The sequence below is a fragment of the Myxine glutinosa genome, chromosome 13, assembly GCF_964187855.1.
Source record: "Myxine glutinosa chromosome 13, kmMyxGlut1.1, whole genome shotgun sequence".
Taxonomy (NCBI): Eukaryota; Metazoa; Chordata; class Myxini; order Myxiniformes; family Myxinidae; genus Myxine; species Myxine glutinosa.
In genome coordinates this window covers 74,952,483-74,968,905 of record NC_136273.1, presented here as the reverse complement: position 1 = coordinate 74,968,905, position 16,423 = coordinate 74,952,483, and the positions used below count along the sequence as shown (strand labels likewise).

At 52.6% G+C, this 16,423-nt stretch overlaps 2 protein-coding genes across 3 annotated transcripts in view; both read right to left on the bottom strand.

The window, feature by feature from the left end:
* Nucleotides 1-16,423, bottom strand: part of GREB1L (GREB1 like retinoic acid receptor coactivator) — a 240,453-nt gene that overhangs the window by 17,856 nt on the left and 206,174 nt on the right. For both annotated transcript variants that reach the window (XM_068134609.2, XM_068134610.2), the window contains one exon: nt 10,867-11,067. In XM_068134609.2, the coding sequence (XP_067990710.2) occupies nt 10,867-11,067 (201 nt within the window). The remainder of the gene's footprint in view (nt 1-10,866; nt 11,068-16,423) is intronic.
* The window catches only part of LOC144888698 (uncharacterized), a 240,192-nt gene that overhangs the window by 132,061 nt on the left and 91,708 nt on the right, over nt 1-16,423 (bottom strand). The gene's annotated exons all lie outside the window — the stretch shown is intronic.

The following is a 16,423-nucleotide window of genomic DNA, read 5'->3' as shown; positions in this document are numbered from 1 at the left end:
CATCCTCCAAGCTAGACATTCTCCCAGCAAGACATCCTCCCAGCAAGACATCCTCCAAGCTAGACATCCTCCAAGCTAGACATCCTCCAAGCTAGACATCCTCCAAGCTAGATGTCCTCCCAGCTAGACGTCCTCCCAGTTAGACATCCTCCCAGTTAGACATCCTCCCAGCTAGACATCCTCCCAGTTAGATATCCTCCAAGTGAGACATCCTCCCAGTTAGATATCCTCCAAGTGAGACATCCTCCCAGCAAGACATCCTCCCAGTTAGATATCCTCCAAGCGAGGAATCCTCCCAGCTAGACATCCTCCCAGCTAGACATCCTCCCAGCTAGACCTCCTCCAAGCTAGACATCCTCCAAGCTGGACATCCTCCAAGCTAGATATTCTCCAAGCAAGACATTCTCCAAGCTAGAGATCCTCCAAGCTAGACATCCTCCAAGCTAGAGATCCACCAAGCTAGACATCCTCCAAGCTAGACATCCTCCAAGCTAGACTTCCTCCAAGCTAGAGATCCACCAAGTTAGACATCCTCCAAGCTAGACATCCTCCAAGCTAGACATCCTCCAAGCTAGACATCCTCCAAGCCAGACATCCTCCAAGCTAGACATCCACCAAGCTAGACATCCTCCAAGCTAGACATCCTCCAAGCGAGATATCCTCCAAGCTAGATATCCTCCAAGCGAGACATCCTCCAAGCTAGACATCCTCCAAGCCAGACATCCTCCAAGCTAGACATCCACCAAGCTAGACATCCTCCAAGCTAGACATCCTCCAAGCGAGATATCCTCCAAGCTAGATATCCTCCAAGCTAGACATCCTCCATGCTAGACATCCTCCAAGCTAGACATCCTCCAAGCTAAACATCCTCCAAGTGAGATATCCTCCAAGTTAGATATCCTCCAAGCTAGATATCCTCCAAGCTAGACATCCTCCCAGCAAGACATCCCCCCAGCAAGACATCCTCCCAGCAAGACGTGCTCCAAGCTAGACATCCTCCAAACTCGACATCCTCCCAGCAAGACATCCTCCAAGCTAGACATCCTCCCAGCAAGACATCCTCCAAGCTAGACATCCTCCAAGCTAGACATGCTCCAAGCAACACATCCTTCCAGCTAGACATCCTCCCAGTTAGACATCCTCCCAGTTAGATATCCTCCCAGCTAGACATCCTCCCAGCTAAACATCCTCCCAGCTAGACATCCTCCCAGCTAGACATCTACCCACCTAGACATCCTCCAAACTAGACATCCTCCCAGCAAGACATCCTCCAAGCTAGACTTCCTCCAAGCTAGACTTCCTCCAAGCTAGACAGCCTCCCAGCAAGACATCCTCCAAGCTAGACATCCTCCAAGCTAGAGATCCACCAAGCTAGACATCCTCCAAGCTAGACATCCTCCAAGCTAGACATCCTCCAAGCTAGACATCCACCAAGCTAGACATCGTCCAAGCTAGACATCCTCCCTGCTAGACATCCTCCAAGCTAGACATCCTCCAAGCTAGACATCCTCCAAGCTAGACACCCTCCAAGCTAGACATCCTCCAAGCGAGATATCCTCCAAACTAGACATCCTCCAAGCTAGATATCCTCCAAGCTAGACATCCTCCCAGCAAGACATCCCCCCAGCAAGACATCCTCCCAGCAAGACATCCTCCAAGCTGGACATCCTCCAAACTAGTCATCCTCCCAGCAAGACATCCTCCAAGCTAGACATCCTCCCAGCAAGACATCCTCCAAGCTAGACATCCTCCAAGCTCGACATCCTCCAAGCTAGACATCCCCCAAGCTAGAGATCCACCAAGTTAGACATCCTCCAAGCTAGACATCCTCCAAGCTAGACATCCTCCAAGCTAGACATCCTCCAAGCCAGACATCCTCCAAGCTAGACATCCACCAAGCTAGACATCCTCCAAGCTAGACATCCTCCAAGCGAGATATCCTCCAAGCTAGATATCCTCCAAGCTAGATATCCTCCAAGCTAGACATCCTCCCAGCAAGACATCCCCCCAGCAAGACATCCTCCCAGCAAGACATCCTCCCAGCAAGACATGCTCCCAGCAAGACATCCTCCAAGCTAGACATCCTCCAAGCTCGACATCCTCCAAGCTAGACATCCTCCAAGCTAGAGATCCACCAAGTTAGACATCCTCCAAGCTAGAGATCCACCAAGTTAGACATCCTCCAAGCTAGACATCCTCCAAGCTAGACATCCTCCCAGCTAGACATCCTCCATGCTAGACATCCTCCAAGCTAGACATCCTCCAAGCTAGACATCCTCAAAGCTAGACATCCTCCAAGCGAGATATCCTCCAAGCTAGATATCCTCCAAGCTAGATATCCTCCAAGCTAGACATCCTCCCAGCAAGACATCCCCCCAGCAAGACATCCTCCCAGCAAGACGTGCTCCAAGCTAGACATCCTCCAAACTCGACATCCTCCCAGCAAGACATCCTCCAAGCTAGACATCCTCCCAGCAAGACATCCTCCAAGCTAGACATCCTCCAAGCTAGACATCCTCCAAGCTAGACATGCTCCAAGCAACACATCCTCCCAGCTAGACATCCTCCCAGCTAGACATCCTCCCAGCTAAACATCCTCCAAACTAGACATCCTCCCAGCAAGACATCCTCCAAGCAAGACATCCTCCAAGCTAGACATCCTCCCAGCAAGACATCCTCCAAGCTAGACATCCTCCAAGCTAGACATCCTCCAAGCTAGAGATCCACCAAGCTAGACATCCTCCAAGCTAGACATCCTCCAAGCTAGACATCCTCCAAGCTAGACATCGTCCAAGCTAGACATCCTCCCAGCTCGACATCCTCCATGCTAGACATCCTCCAAGCTAGACATCCTCCAAGCTAGACATCCTCCAAGCTAGACATCCTCCAAGCTAGACATCCTCCAAGCGAGACATCCTCCAAACTGCACATCCTCCAAGCTGGACATCCTCCAAGCTAGATATCCTCCAAGCTAGACATCCTCCCAGCAAGACATCCTCCCAGCAAGACATCCTCCCAGCAAGACGTCCTCCAAGCTGGACATCCTCCAAACTAGACATCCTCCCAGCTAGACATCCTCCCAGCAAGACATCCTCCAAGCTAGACATCCTCCAAGCTAGACATCCTCCCAGCAAGACATCCTCCAAGCTAGACATCCTCCAAGCTCGACATCCTCCAAGCTAGACATCCTCCAAGCTGGACATCCTCCAAGCTAGAGATCCACCAAGCTAGACATCCTCCAAGCTAGACATCCTCCAAGCTAGACATCCTCCCAGCAAGACATCCTCCAAGCTAGACATCCTCCAAGCTAGACATCCTCCAAGCTAGACATCCTCCAAGCAACACATCCTTCCAGCTAGACATCCTCCCAGTTAGACATCCTCCCAGTTAGACATCCTCCCAGTTAGATATCCTCCCAGCGAGACATCCTCCCAGCTAGACATCCTCCCAGCTAGACATCCTCCCAGTTAGATATCCTCCAAGCGAGACATCCTCCCAGCTAGACATCCTCCCAGCTAGACATTCTCCCAGCTAGACATCCTCCCACCTAGACATCCTCCCAGCAAGACATCCTCCCAGCTCGACATCCTCCCAGCTCGACATCCTCCCAGCTAGACATCCTCCCAGTTAGACATCTACCCACCTAGACATCCTCCCAGCTAGACATCCTCCCAGTTAGACATCTACCCACCTAGACATCCTCCCAGCTGGACATCCTCGCAGTTAGATATTGTTATGTATTTAATATCGCATGGGATTAACCGGAAGGCGGATATAAAAGAGGCGGGGCCTACTGCTTGGCAGAGGAAGCTGGGCCTACGCTGGGCGCTTGTGGTTTTCCCGGCTGTGCAATAAACGACCGATGGTGCACTCAAACTGTCTTCCCAGCCTGATACTTTACATGGCGACGAAGGTGGGATCCTGGTGAGCGTGTGCAAAGCAAGCTGAGCTATTGCAGTTAGCTGTTGGCCTACCAACTCGTTATTTCACGGCATACGCTACTTGAGCACCATGTCCTACGGCCGGATTGATGAGTTCAACCCGCGCGAAGGAAGCTGGGAGGCGTACATTGAGCGTCTACAGTATTACTACCAAGCTAACGGCATCGAGGATGATGCCAGGAAGAAAGCAATCCTGATATCGGTATGCGGCAGCGAGACGTTTACTATTCTGAAGAATCTCGTCATGCCCAGGACCATGATGGATTTAACACACGCCGAGCTTGTGGCAGAAATGAAGGAGCACTGCGAACCTACACCCTCAGTCATTGTGAGTCGATTCAATTTTTACATGTGTCGCCAAACCTCAACACAGTCCATTTCGGCATTCATAGCTCACCTGAAACACCTTGCCCAGCATTGCCAGTTTGGTGCTACATTCGATGACATGCTAAGGGAGTTGCTCGTAGTGGGAGTGGAGCAAGATCGAATTCGCCGGCACCTACTTGCTGAACGGACTCTGACATTTTCCAGTGCAAAGGACATTGCTATCGCAATGGAGTGTGCAGACAAAAATGCTGCAGATATTGCACGCTCCATCACTTACCAGCCTAGAGCTGACCTGTCGTCTGTCAACCGGGTGGGAGAACATCCGACCCGAAAATCCGACGCCAAAACACCTGGAAACTGTGTGACAGCTGGTGCTGGAAAATGTTTCCGCTGCAATGGGGAGCATTCTCCCACTACGTGCCATTTCAAGAATGCCGCCTGCAACTACTGCCACAAAGTGGGTCATATCGCCTCTGCGTGCTTGTCTCGAAAACGGAGGGCAAGGAGAGAGGAATGCAAAACCCACCTCCTTGACTCAGAGCATAACCAAGAAGATGTGACTGATGGAGACAGCCCTAACAGCCACAGAGTTCAGTCGTATGACCTTTTCCACACAAAGTCTGGCAGACAGTCTACTCCAATACTGGTTATAGTAGATATAGATGGACGGAATGTGGAAATGGAGATAGACACGGGTGCTGCCGTATCACTCATGAGCGAAGCAGCTTTCCGTAACCTGTGGGGGAATTGTGAACAACCCAGCCTCCATTGGTCCCCAATCCAACTCACCACATATACTGGTGAGTTAATACAAGCCCGCGGGTCATGTGATGTCACAGTAACCTAGGGAAACAACACTCACCAATTACAACTCTTGGTCGTCCCTGGGGATGGACCCACACTTCTCGGGCGAAACTGGCTCGATGTTGTCAAACTCAATTGGGAACACATCCACCAACTACAGGCTTCCAAGCCACCAACTGTACTGCAGCACCTCCTGGGGAGATACCCGGACATCTTCAAGGATGAACTCGGGACATTGAAGGGCTTCACTGCCAAGCTCAACGTTGAGAAAGATGTGAAGCCAATTTTCTGCAAAGCACGCCCAGTCCCTCTCGCATTGCAAGAAAAAGTTGGCGCAGAATTAGCCAGCCTGGAAAAGTTAGGTATCATTGAGTCAGTTCAGTACTCAAATTGGGCTGCTCCGGTTGTTCCTGTTGTGAAGGCAGACAGGTCGATACGCCTTTGTGGGGATTACAAAATGTCGATCAACAAATGTTCCACCTTGGACAAATATCCCATACCAAGGATCGATGACTTATATGCAAAACTGAGTGGAGGACAGTCCTTCACCAAGCTCGACATGAGATCGGCCTACCTACAAGTCGTTCTGGATGAGGATTCCAAAGAATATCTCACCATCAACATGCATCGGGGGCTCTACAGATACAACCGCCTGAGTTTTGGTGTCAAATCGGTGCCAGGAATCTACCAATGCTGTATGGATAGCCTGTTCGCTGCTGAACCACACGTTGTTGTTTACCAAGACGACATCCTAGTCACTGGCCGCTCAGAGCTTCATCATCTGGACAACCTCGAACGTGTGCTACGTATTATTTCCGACTCTGGACTATGCCTGCGGAAAGACAAGTGCGAGTTCATGGTTCCGTCGGTGACCTATTTGGGCCATCATATCAATGCCGAAGGCTTACATCCCACAGAAGAGAAGATCAGAGCAATCAAAGACGCCCCTGCTCCGACAAACATTACTGAACTCAAGGCTTACATTGGCATGCTGCAGTACTACAGCAGGTATATCCCAAACATTGTTACCATGCTGGGCCCACTGTATTGCCTGTTAAAAAAAGGCATCAGCTGGAAATGGGACATTCTGGAGTCAGCAGCCTTCCAGAAGTCAAAAGACATGCTGCGGTCTTCAAATGTGCTAGTTCACTACGACCCAGACAAAGATATGGTCCTGTCGTGTGATGCGAGTCAGTACGGGGTTGGTGCTGTTCTGTCACACATCATGCCAGATCGCACAAAGAGACCAATAGCATTCGCATCTCGTGCACTGTCTCCTGCTGAGAAGAACTACAGTCAGCTGGACAAAGAAGGACTCGGCAATCTATTTGGAGTTAAGAAGTTTCACCAGTACGTTTTCGGTCGGCATTTCACGATTTACACGGACCACAAGCCACTGATTAGTTTGTTTGGTCCATCAAAGGCTACCTCAGAGGTCTTACGCCTCGGATCATACGCTGGTCACTTTCACTCTCGGCTTATGATTACGATATTACGTACAGACCTGGCTCCACAATTTCAAATGCAGACGCCATGAGTCGCCTACCACTTCCGGACACAGTGTTTGACCCCCCTGTACCTGGCAGCGTGATATCTCTGATGGACTTTTTGAATGACACCCCAATTGATGCCAACCAGATATGGACCTACACCAGGCGTGGCCCACTTCTTTCCAAGGTCATTCGTGCTACTGGGCATGGGTGGGGCCTTCTATGCGATGCTGACCCTGAATTGAATTCTTACAAGGTCAGGCAAAATGAACTAAGTGTCGAGAATGGCTGCTTGCTGTGGGGATGCCGAGTGGTCATTCCCCCAAACTTGCGCACAAAGATTTTGGATCAGCTTCACGATTGTCATCCAGGCATTGTAAGAATGAAATCGCTGGCACGGAACTATGTCTGGTGGCCTCACCTCGACTCTGACATCGAACAGTGTGTGAAACATTGTTATCCATGCCAAAGCAGTCGAAACGCCCCTGCAAAGGCACCACTACACCCCTGGGAATGGCCCACTGAACCATGGCAGAGGATTCAGCTTGACTATGCTGGACCCATCGAAGGCCGTATGATCTTTGTTGTTATGGACGCTCACACTAAATGGATCGACGCCTATGTAACACATACAGCAACCTCACACGCTACCATGGAGAGGCTGCGCCAGTGCTTTGCAACTCATGGTTTGCCACGCTTGATAGTCACGGACAATGGAACCTGTTTCTCAAGTTCTGAATTCACTGAATTCACCCGCCTGAATGGTATAATTCACAAGTTGGTAAGCCCATACCATCAAACTTCAAATGGACTACCTGAAAGCTCTGTGAGTTTTGTCAAGTCTGGTCTAAGTAAGATACCCGGCGGAAGCCTTCAAGACCAGACTATCACGTGTGCTTTTCGCTCACCACATCACTCCCCACACAACGACAGGGGTGACACCAGCTGAGCTGCTGATGAAACGACGTTTGCGTACACGACTGGATTGTCTAAGACCAGACGTGGTGTCGGTTGTGTATCAAAATCAGTGGAGACAGAGACTTCACCATGACAAACATGCTGCACAGCGCTCTATAAAGATCGGGGACCCGGTGTTTGTGAGAAACTTTGGTCGCGGAATAGTTTGGTTACCAGGGTGGGTTCACAAAAATGAGGGACCATTGTCCTACGTTATCAAACAAGAGGACAATCGAGTCGTCCGGAGGCACCTTGATCATGTCCGGTATCGATCCTGTGATCCTGTCATTTTCACAAATGATATCTCGCCACTTCCTGAACCTGTGAACAGCGACATTGTTGCCGCAGATAGTACTGCACCACTCCCTGAGGCTGAACCCCATAACGCTGTTGTAGCACCACCAGTGGAGCCGTGTGGCGGCTGTGCACCACTCCCTGAGGCTGAACCCCATAACGCTGTTGCAGCACCGCCAGTGGAGCTGTGTGGCGGCTTTGCACCCCAACGATCATCCAGAGTTCGAAAGGCGCCTATCCGCCTTGACTTATAGCTAATATTCTTGTATGCATTTTGCATTCGATTTTCAATTTAAATTCAATTTTTGCATTCAATTTTGCATTTGCAATTTTGCAATTTTGTATGTCTGCATTCTTGTATGCATTTGTATGCTTGTAGTATGCATTTTCACTGTTAATGGGAGGAGGGGAGATGTTATGTATTTAATATCGCATGGGATTAACCGGAAGGCGGATATAAAAGAGGCGGGGCCTACTGCTTGGCAGAGGAAGCTGGGCCTACGCTGGGCACTTGTGGTTTTCCCGGCTGCGCAATAAACAACCGATGGTGCACTCAAACTGTCTTCCCAGCCTGATACTTTACAGATATCCTCCCAGTTAGACATCTACCCACCTAGACATCCTCCCAGCTAGACATCCTCCAAGTTAGATATCCTCCGAGTTAGATATCCTCCCAGCAAAACATCCTCCCAGCCAGACATCCTCCCAGCTAGACATCCTCCCAGCTAGACATCCTCCCAGCTCGACATCCTCCCAGGTAGACACCCTCCCAGCTAGACATCCTCCCAGCTAGACATTCTCCCAGCTAGACATCCTCACAGCTAGACATCCTCCCAGCTAGATATCTACCCACCGAGACATCCTCCCAGCTAGACATCCAGCTAGACATCCTCCCATCTAGACATCTACCCACCTAGACATCCTCCCAGCTAGACATCCTCCCAGTTAGATGTCCTCCCAATTAGACATCTACCCACCCAGACATCCTCCCAGCTAGACATCTACCCACCTAGATATCCTACCAGCTAGACTTCCTCCAGGTTAGATATCCCCCCAGCAAGACATCCTCCCAGTTAGATATCCTCCCAGCTTGACATCCTCCAAGCAACACATCCTCCCAGTTAGATATTCTCCCAGCAAGACCTCCTCCCAGTTAGACATCCTCCCAGCAAGACATCCTCCCAGTTAGACATCCTCCCAGTTAGACATCCTCCCAGCAAGACATCCTCCCAGCAAGACTTCCTCCCAGTTAGATATCCTCCCAGCAAGACATCCTCCCAGCAAGACATCCTCCCAGCAAGACATCCTCCCAGTTAGATATCCTCCCAGCAAGACATCCTCCCAGCAAGACATCCTCCCAGCAAGACATCCTCCCAGTTAGATATCCTCCCAGCAAGACATCCTCCCAGCAAGACATCCTCCCAGTTAGATATCCTCCCAGCAAGACATCCTCCCAGCAAGACATCCTCCCAGCTAGACATCCTCCCAGCAAGACATCCCCCCAGCAAGACCTCCTCCCAGTTAGATATCCTCCCAGCAAGACATCCTCCCAGTTAGACATCCTCCGAGTTAGACATCCTCCCAGCAAGACATCCTCCCAGCAAGACATCCTCCCAGTTAGACATCCTCCCAGCAAGACATCCTCCCAGCTAGACATCCTCCCAGCTAGATATCCTCCCAGTTAGACATCCTCCCAGCTAGACATCCTCCCAGCTAGATATCCTCCCAGTTAGACATCCTCCCAGCTAGACATCCTCCCAGCTAGACATCCTCCCAGCTAGATATCCTCCCAGCAAGACATCCTCCCAGCTAGACATCCTCCCAGCTAGATATCCTCCCAGTTAGACATCCTCCCAGCTAGACATCCTCCCAGCTAGACATCCTCCCAGCTAGACATCCTCCCAGCTAGACATCCTCCCAGCTAGACATCATCCCAGCCAGACATCCTCCCAGATAGACATCCTCCCAGCTAGACATCCTCCCAGCAAGACATCATCCCAGCTAGACATCCTCCCAGATAGACATCCTCCCAGCTAGACATCCTCCCAGCTAGACATCCTCCCAGTAAGACATCCTCCCAGCTAGACATCCACCCAGCTAGACATCCTCCCAGCTAGACATCCTCCCAGATCGACATCCTCCCAGCTAGATATCCTCCCAGCTAGACATCATCCTAGCTAGACATCCTCCCAGATAGACATCCTCCCAGCTAGACATCCTCCCAGCAAGACATCATCCCAGCTAGACATCCTCCCAGCAAGACATCCTCCCAGCTAGACATCCTCCCAGCTAGACATCCTCCCAGCTAGACATCCTCCCAGCTAGACATCCTCCCAGCTAGATATCCTCCCAGCTAGACATCCTCCCAGCTAGATATCCTCCCAGCTAGACATCCTCCCAGCTAGACATCCTCCCAGCTAGACATCCTCCCAGCTAGACATCCTCCCAGCTAGACATCCTCCCAGCAAGACATCCTCCCAGCTAGACATCCTCCCAGCAAGACATCCTCCCAGCTAGACATCCTCCCAGCTAGACATCCTCCCAGCAAGACATCCTCCCAGCTAGACATCCTCCCAGTTAGACATCCTCCCAGCTAGACATCCACCCAGCTAGACATCCTCCCAGCTAGACATCCTCCCAGGTAGACATCCTCCCAGCTAGACATCCTCCCAGCAAGACATCCTCCCAGCTAGACATCCTCCCAGCAAGACATCCTCCCAGCAAGACATCCTCCCAGCTAGACATCCTCCCAGCTAGACATCCTCCCAGCAAGACATCCTCCCAGCAAGACATCCTCCCAGCTAGACATCCACCCAGCTAGACATCCACCCAGCTAGACATCCTCCCAGCAAGACATCCTCCCAGATAGACATCCTCCCACTTTGCTTCCTATCAATAATTCAGTATGTAATGCAATATATCTAATGCAGTTAGCGACCCTACTAGGTACTCAAGCTCTCACCTTTGCTAACAACCTTCTATGTGGTTCCCTTATCAAATGCGTTCTGAGAATAAAAGAAAGTCGAATGCACAGGCTTATCCACAACACATACCTGTGGCCCGAGATCCAGGTAGCAGTCGACGGCAAGCACAGGATTGTCCGGGCACTGCGCGGCAAGTGGGTATAACTTTGGACCACGGTGTCGGAGGTATCTTTCGAGCAAAAAGTGTGGTGGCGCTGACAGAAAGGTGTACTCGCTGTCGGGTTGGCACACGAATTGTGCCGGGCTTGTTGGCCCAACAGGTGCAGCAACCTTGATAACGGCACATTTAGGAATGAGATAGAGACGATCCAAAACCTTCACTGCGTTCACGAGTTTAACATTGCACATCTTCATTTCAACTGGGAGTTAACACCTGAGCACAAGGACCTGAGGCTGGCTGAAAACAGCAAACTTCATTGTGCGGGTTGTGAATCATATGGTGGCAAAAATATTCACAAAACATTCATTCACATGCCTTATAATATTGAATACACGATGTGAAACCTTCTGACGACACATCTTAATATCTATAAAATCGAATTTGCTTTCTTGATGCAAGCTCCTCCCCTTTCCTCAGCAAGAGTGCTCATGGAAAGCTTCGCCCTCTCCTCAGCAAGATGGTGTGGGGCAGGAGAAAACGTGCCTGCACAGCCCAAGCTCGACCTCTCCTCACCAATATGGTGTGGGGCAGGATAAAACGTGCCTGCACAGCCCAAGCTCCACCTCTCCTCAGCAAGATTGTGTGGGGCAGGATAAAACGTGCCTGCACTGCCCAAGCTCGACCTCTCCTCAGCAAGATGGTGTGGGGCAGGATAAAACGTGCCTGCACAGCCCAAGCTCCACCTCTCCTCAGCAAGATGGTGTGGAGCAGGAGAAAACGTGCCTGCACAGCCCAAGCTCGACCTCTCCTCACCAATATGGTGTGGGGCAGGATAAAACGTGCCTGCACAGCCCAAGCTCCACCTCTCCTCAGCAAGATTGTGTGGGGCAGGATAAAACGTGCCTGCACTGCCCAAGCTCGACCTCTCCTCAGCAAGATGGTGTGGGGCAGGATAAAACGTGCCTGCACAGCCCAAGCTCCACCTCTCCTCAGAAACATGGTGTGGGGCAGGATAAAACGTGCTTGCACAGCCCAAGCTCCACCTCTCCTCAGCAAGATTGTGTGGGGCAGGATAAAACGTGCCTGCACAGCCCAAGCTCGACCTCTCCTCAGCAAGATGGTGTGAGGCAGGATAAAACGTGCCAGCACAGCCCAAGCTCCACCTCTCCTCAGCAAGATGGTGTGGGGCAGGATAAAACGTGCCAGCACAGCCCAAGCTCCACCTCTCCTCAGCAAGATTGTGTGGGGCAGGATAAAACGTGCCTGCACAGCCCAAGCTCCACCTCTCCTCAGCAAGATGGTGTGAGGCAGGATAAAACGTGCCAGCACAGCCCAAGCTCCACCTCTCCTCAGCAAGATGGTGTGGGGCAGGATAAAACGTGCCTGCACAGCCCAAGCTCCACCTCTCCTCAGCAAGATTGTGTGGGGCAGGATAAAACGTGCCTGCACAGCCCAAGCTCCACCTCTCCTCAGCAAGATGGTGTGAGGCAGGATAAAACGTGCCTGCACAGCCCAAGCTCGACCTCTCCTCAGCAAGATGGTGTGGGGCAGGATAAAACGTGCCTGCATGGCCCAAGCTCCACCTCTCCTCAGAAACATGGTGTGGGCAGGATAAAACGCGCCTGCACAGCCCAAGCTCGACCTCTCCTCAGCAAGATGGTGTGGGGCAGGATAAAACGTGCCTGCACAGCCCAAGCTCGACCTCTCCTCAGCAAGATTGTGTGGGGCAGGATAAAACGTGCCTGCACAGCCCATGCTCCACCTCTCCTCAGCAAGATTGTGTGGGGCAGGATAAAACGTGCCTGCACAGCCCAAGCTCCACCTCTCCTCAGCAAGATGGTGTGGGGCAGGATAAAACGTGCCTGCACGGCCCAAGCTCCACCTCTCCTCAGAAACATGGTGTGGGGCAGGATAAAACGTGCCTGCACAGCCCAAGCTCCACCTCTCCTCAGCAAGATGGTGTGAGGCAGGATAAAACGTGCCTGCACAGCCCAAGCTCCACCTCTCCTCAGCAAGATGGTGTGGGGCAGGATAAAACGTGCCTGCACAGCCCAAGCTCCACCTCTCCTCAGCAAGATGGTGTGAGGCAGGATAAAACGTGCCTGCACAGCCCAAGCTATAACCTCTCCTCAGCAAGAGGGTGTGAGGCAGGATAAAACGTGCCTGCACAGCCCAAGCTCCACCTCTCCTCAGAAACATGGTGTGGGGCAGGATAAAACGTGCCTGCACAGCCCAAGCTCCACCTCTCCTCAGCAAGATGGTGTGGGGCAGGATAAAACGTGCCTGCACAGCCCAAGCTCGACCTCTCCTCAGCAAGATGGTGTGGGGCAGGATAAAACGTGCCTGCACAGCCCAAGCTCCACCTCTCCTCAGAAACATGGTGTGGGGCAGGATAAAACGTGCTTGCACAGCCCAAGCTCCACCTCTCCTCAGCAAGATTGTGTGGGGCAGGATAAAACGTGCCTGCACAGCCCAAGCTCGACCTCTCCTCAGCAAGATGGTGTGAGGCAGGATAAAACGTGCCTGCACAGCCCAAGCTCCACCTCTCCTCAGCAAGATGGTGTGAGGCAGGATAAAACGTGCCAGCACAGCCCAAGCTCCACCTCTCCTCAGCAAGATTGTGTGGGGCAGGATAAAACGTGCCTGCACAGCCCAAGCTCCACCTCTCCTCAGCAAGATGGTGTGAGGCAGGATAAAACGTGCCTGCACAGCCCAAGCTCGACCTCTCCTCAGCAAGATGGTGTGGGGCAGGATAAAACGTGCCTGCATGGCCCAAGCTCCACCTCTCCTCAGAAACATGGTGTGGGCAGGATAAAACGTGCCTGCACAGCCCAGGCTCGACCTCTCCTCAGCAAGATGGTGTGGGGCAGGAGAAAACGCGCCTGCACAGCCCAAGCTCGACCTCTCCTCAGCAAGATGGTGTGGGGCAGGATAAAACGTGCCTGCACAGCCCAAGCTCGACCTCTCCTCAGCAAGATTGTGTGGGGCAGGATAAAACGTGCCTGCACAGCCCATGCTCCACCTCTCCTCAGCAAGATTGTGTGGGGCAGGATAAAACGTGCCTGCACAGCCCAAGCTCCACCTCTCCTCAGCAAGATGGTGTGGGGCAGGATAAAACGTGCCTGCACGGCCCAAGCTCCACCTCTCCTCAGAAACATGGTGTGGGGCAGGATAAAACGTGCCTGCACAGCCCAAGCTCCACCTCTCCTCAGCAAGATGGTGTGAGGCAGGATAAAACGTGCCTGCACAGCCCAAGCTCCACCTCTCCTCAGCAAGATGGTGTGGGGCAGGATAAAACGTGCCTGCACAGCCCAAGCTCCACCTCTCCTCAGCAAGATTGTGTGGGGCAGGATAAAACGTGCCTGCACAGCCCAAGCTCCACCTCTCCTCAGCAAGATGGTGTGACGCAGGATAAAACGTGCCTGCACAGCCCAAGCTCGACCTCTTCTCAGCAAGATGGTGTGGGGCAGGATAAAACGTGCCTGCATGGCCCAAGCTCCACCTCTCCTCAGAAACATGGTGTGGGGCAGGATAAAACGTGCCTGCACAGCCCAAGCTCGACCTCCTCAGCAAGATGGTGTGGGGCAGGAGAAAACGCGCCTGCACAGCCCAAGCTCGACCTCTCCTCAGCAAGATGGTGTGGGGCAGGATAAAACGTGCCTGCACAGCCCAAGCTCGACCTCTCCTCAGCAAGATTGTGTGGGGCAGGATAAAACGTGCCTGCACAGCCCATGCTCCACCTCTCCTCAGCAAGATTGTGTGGGGCAGGATAAAACGTGCCTGCACAGCCCAAGCTCCACCTCTCCTCAGCAAGATGGTGTGGGGCAGGATAAAACGTGCCTGCACGGCCCAAGCTCCACCTCTCCTCAGAAACATGGTGTGGGGCAGGATAAAACGTGCCTGCACAGCCCAAGCTCCACCTCTCCTCAGCAAGATGGTGTGAGGCAGGATAAAACGTGCCTGCACAGCCCAAGCTCGACCTCTCCTCAGCAAGATGGTGTGGGGCAGGATAAAACGTGCCTGCACGGCCCAAGCTCCACCTCTCCTCAGAAACATGGTGTGGGGCAGGATAAAACGTGCCTGCACAGCCCAAGCTCGACCTCTCCTCAGCAAGCTGGTGTGGGGCAGGAGAAAACACGCCTGCACAGCCCAAGCTCGACCTCTCCTCAGCAAGATGGTGTGGGGCAGGATAAAACGTGCCTGCACGGCCCAAGCTCCACCTCTCCTCAGAAACATGGTGTGGGGCAGGATAAAACGTGCCTGCACAGCCCAAGCTCGACCTCTCCTCAGCAAGATGGTGTGGGGCAGGAGAAAACGCGCCTGCACAGCCCAAGCTCGACCTCTCCTCAGCAAGATGGTGTGGGGCAGGATAAAACGTGCCTGCACAGCCCAAGCTCGACCTCTCCTCAGCAAGATTGTGTGGGGCAGGATAAAACGTGCCTGGACAGCCCATGCTCCACCTCTCCTCAGCAAGATTGTGTGGGGCAGGATAAAACGTGCCTGCACAGCCCAAGCTCCACCTCTCCTCAGCAAGCTGGTGTGGGGCAGGATAAAACGCGCCTGCACAGCCCAAGCTCGACCTCTCTTCAGCAAGATTGTGTGGGGCAGGATAAAACGTGCCTGCACAGCCCAAGCTCCACCTCTCCTCAGCAAGATTGTGTGGGGCAGAATAACACGTGCCTGCACAGCCCAAGCTCGACCTCTCCTCAGCAAGATGGTGTGAGTCAGGAGAAAACGCGCCTGCACAGCCCAAGCTCGACCTCTCCTCAGCAAGATGGTGTGAGCCGTGAGGTGTCATATGAATATGTGAGCGGGGGGGCGTGGCCGATGCGAAGGAGGGCGGGGGCTGGCAGACCTGATGTGAGAGACGAGGCCGAGTGACGTGGCTTGCTGGGCTGTTCATTAAACTGCTCATCTCCTAAGTTGAGACTTGGATTCATCTTATTACATGGTGGCAGCGAAAGGCGAACCTACGAACCCGATTGGAACCCCATCTCGGGATTCGTAGCCAAGCTCACAATGGTGGACGCACCCATGATGCCGCGCATGGATTGGACCAGCGCCAACCTCGGTGAAGCCTTCGAGCTATTCAGAAAGCGTACCCAGCTGTACTTTTCTGTGAAGGACGTCGCAGGTGACAAACAAGTCAACTACATTCTCCTGCTATCAGGTGAGGAAGGCCTGCGACGCTACAGTTCGTGGGGCCTTGAGAACGCCGACGGCACAAGGCCTAACACCGTGATGCCAGCGATTGTTTGGCAGCGTTTTGAAGCTGAGCTGAAACCCCAGGCAAATTTACCGTGTGGCTCGTTTCTGCTTACAGCGATTTAAGCAGGACGAAGATGAAACTATGGACAATTTCATCTCCAGATGTCGCCAGCAAGCGAGCAAATGCAAGTTCAAGACCCCCGAGGCGGACGAGCGCATAATAGAACAGCTCATTGCGGGGACGCGGCATCAGGAGCTACAGAAAGCGCTCCTCGCGAAGGATGACTCTCTCACGCTGGACCAAGCCCTGGAAATAAG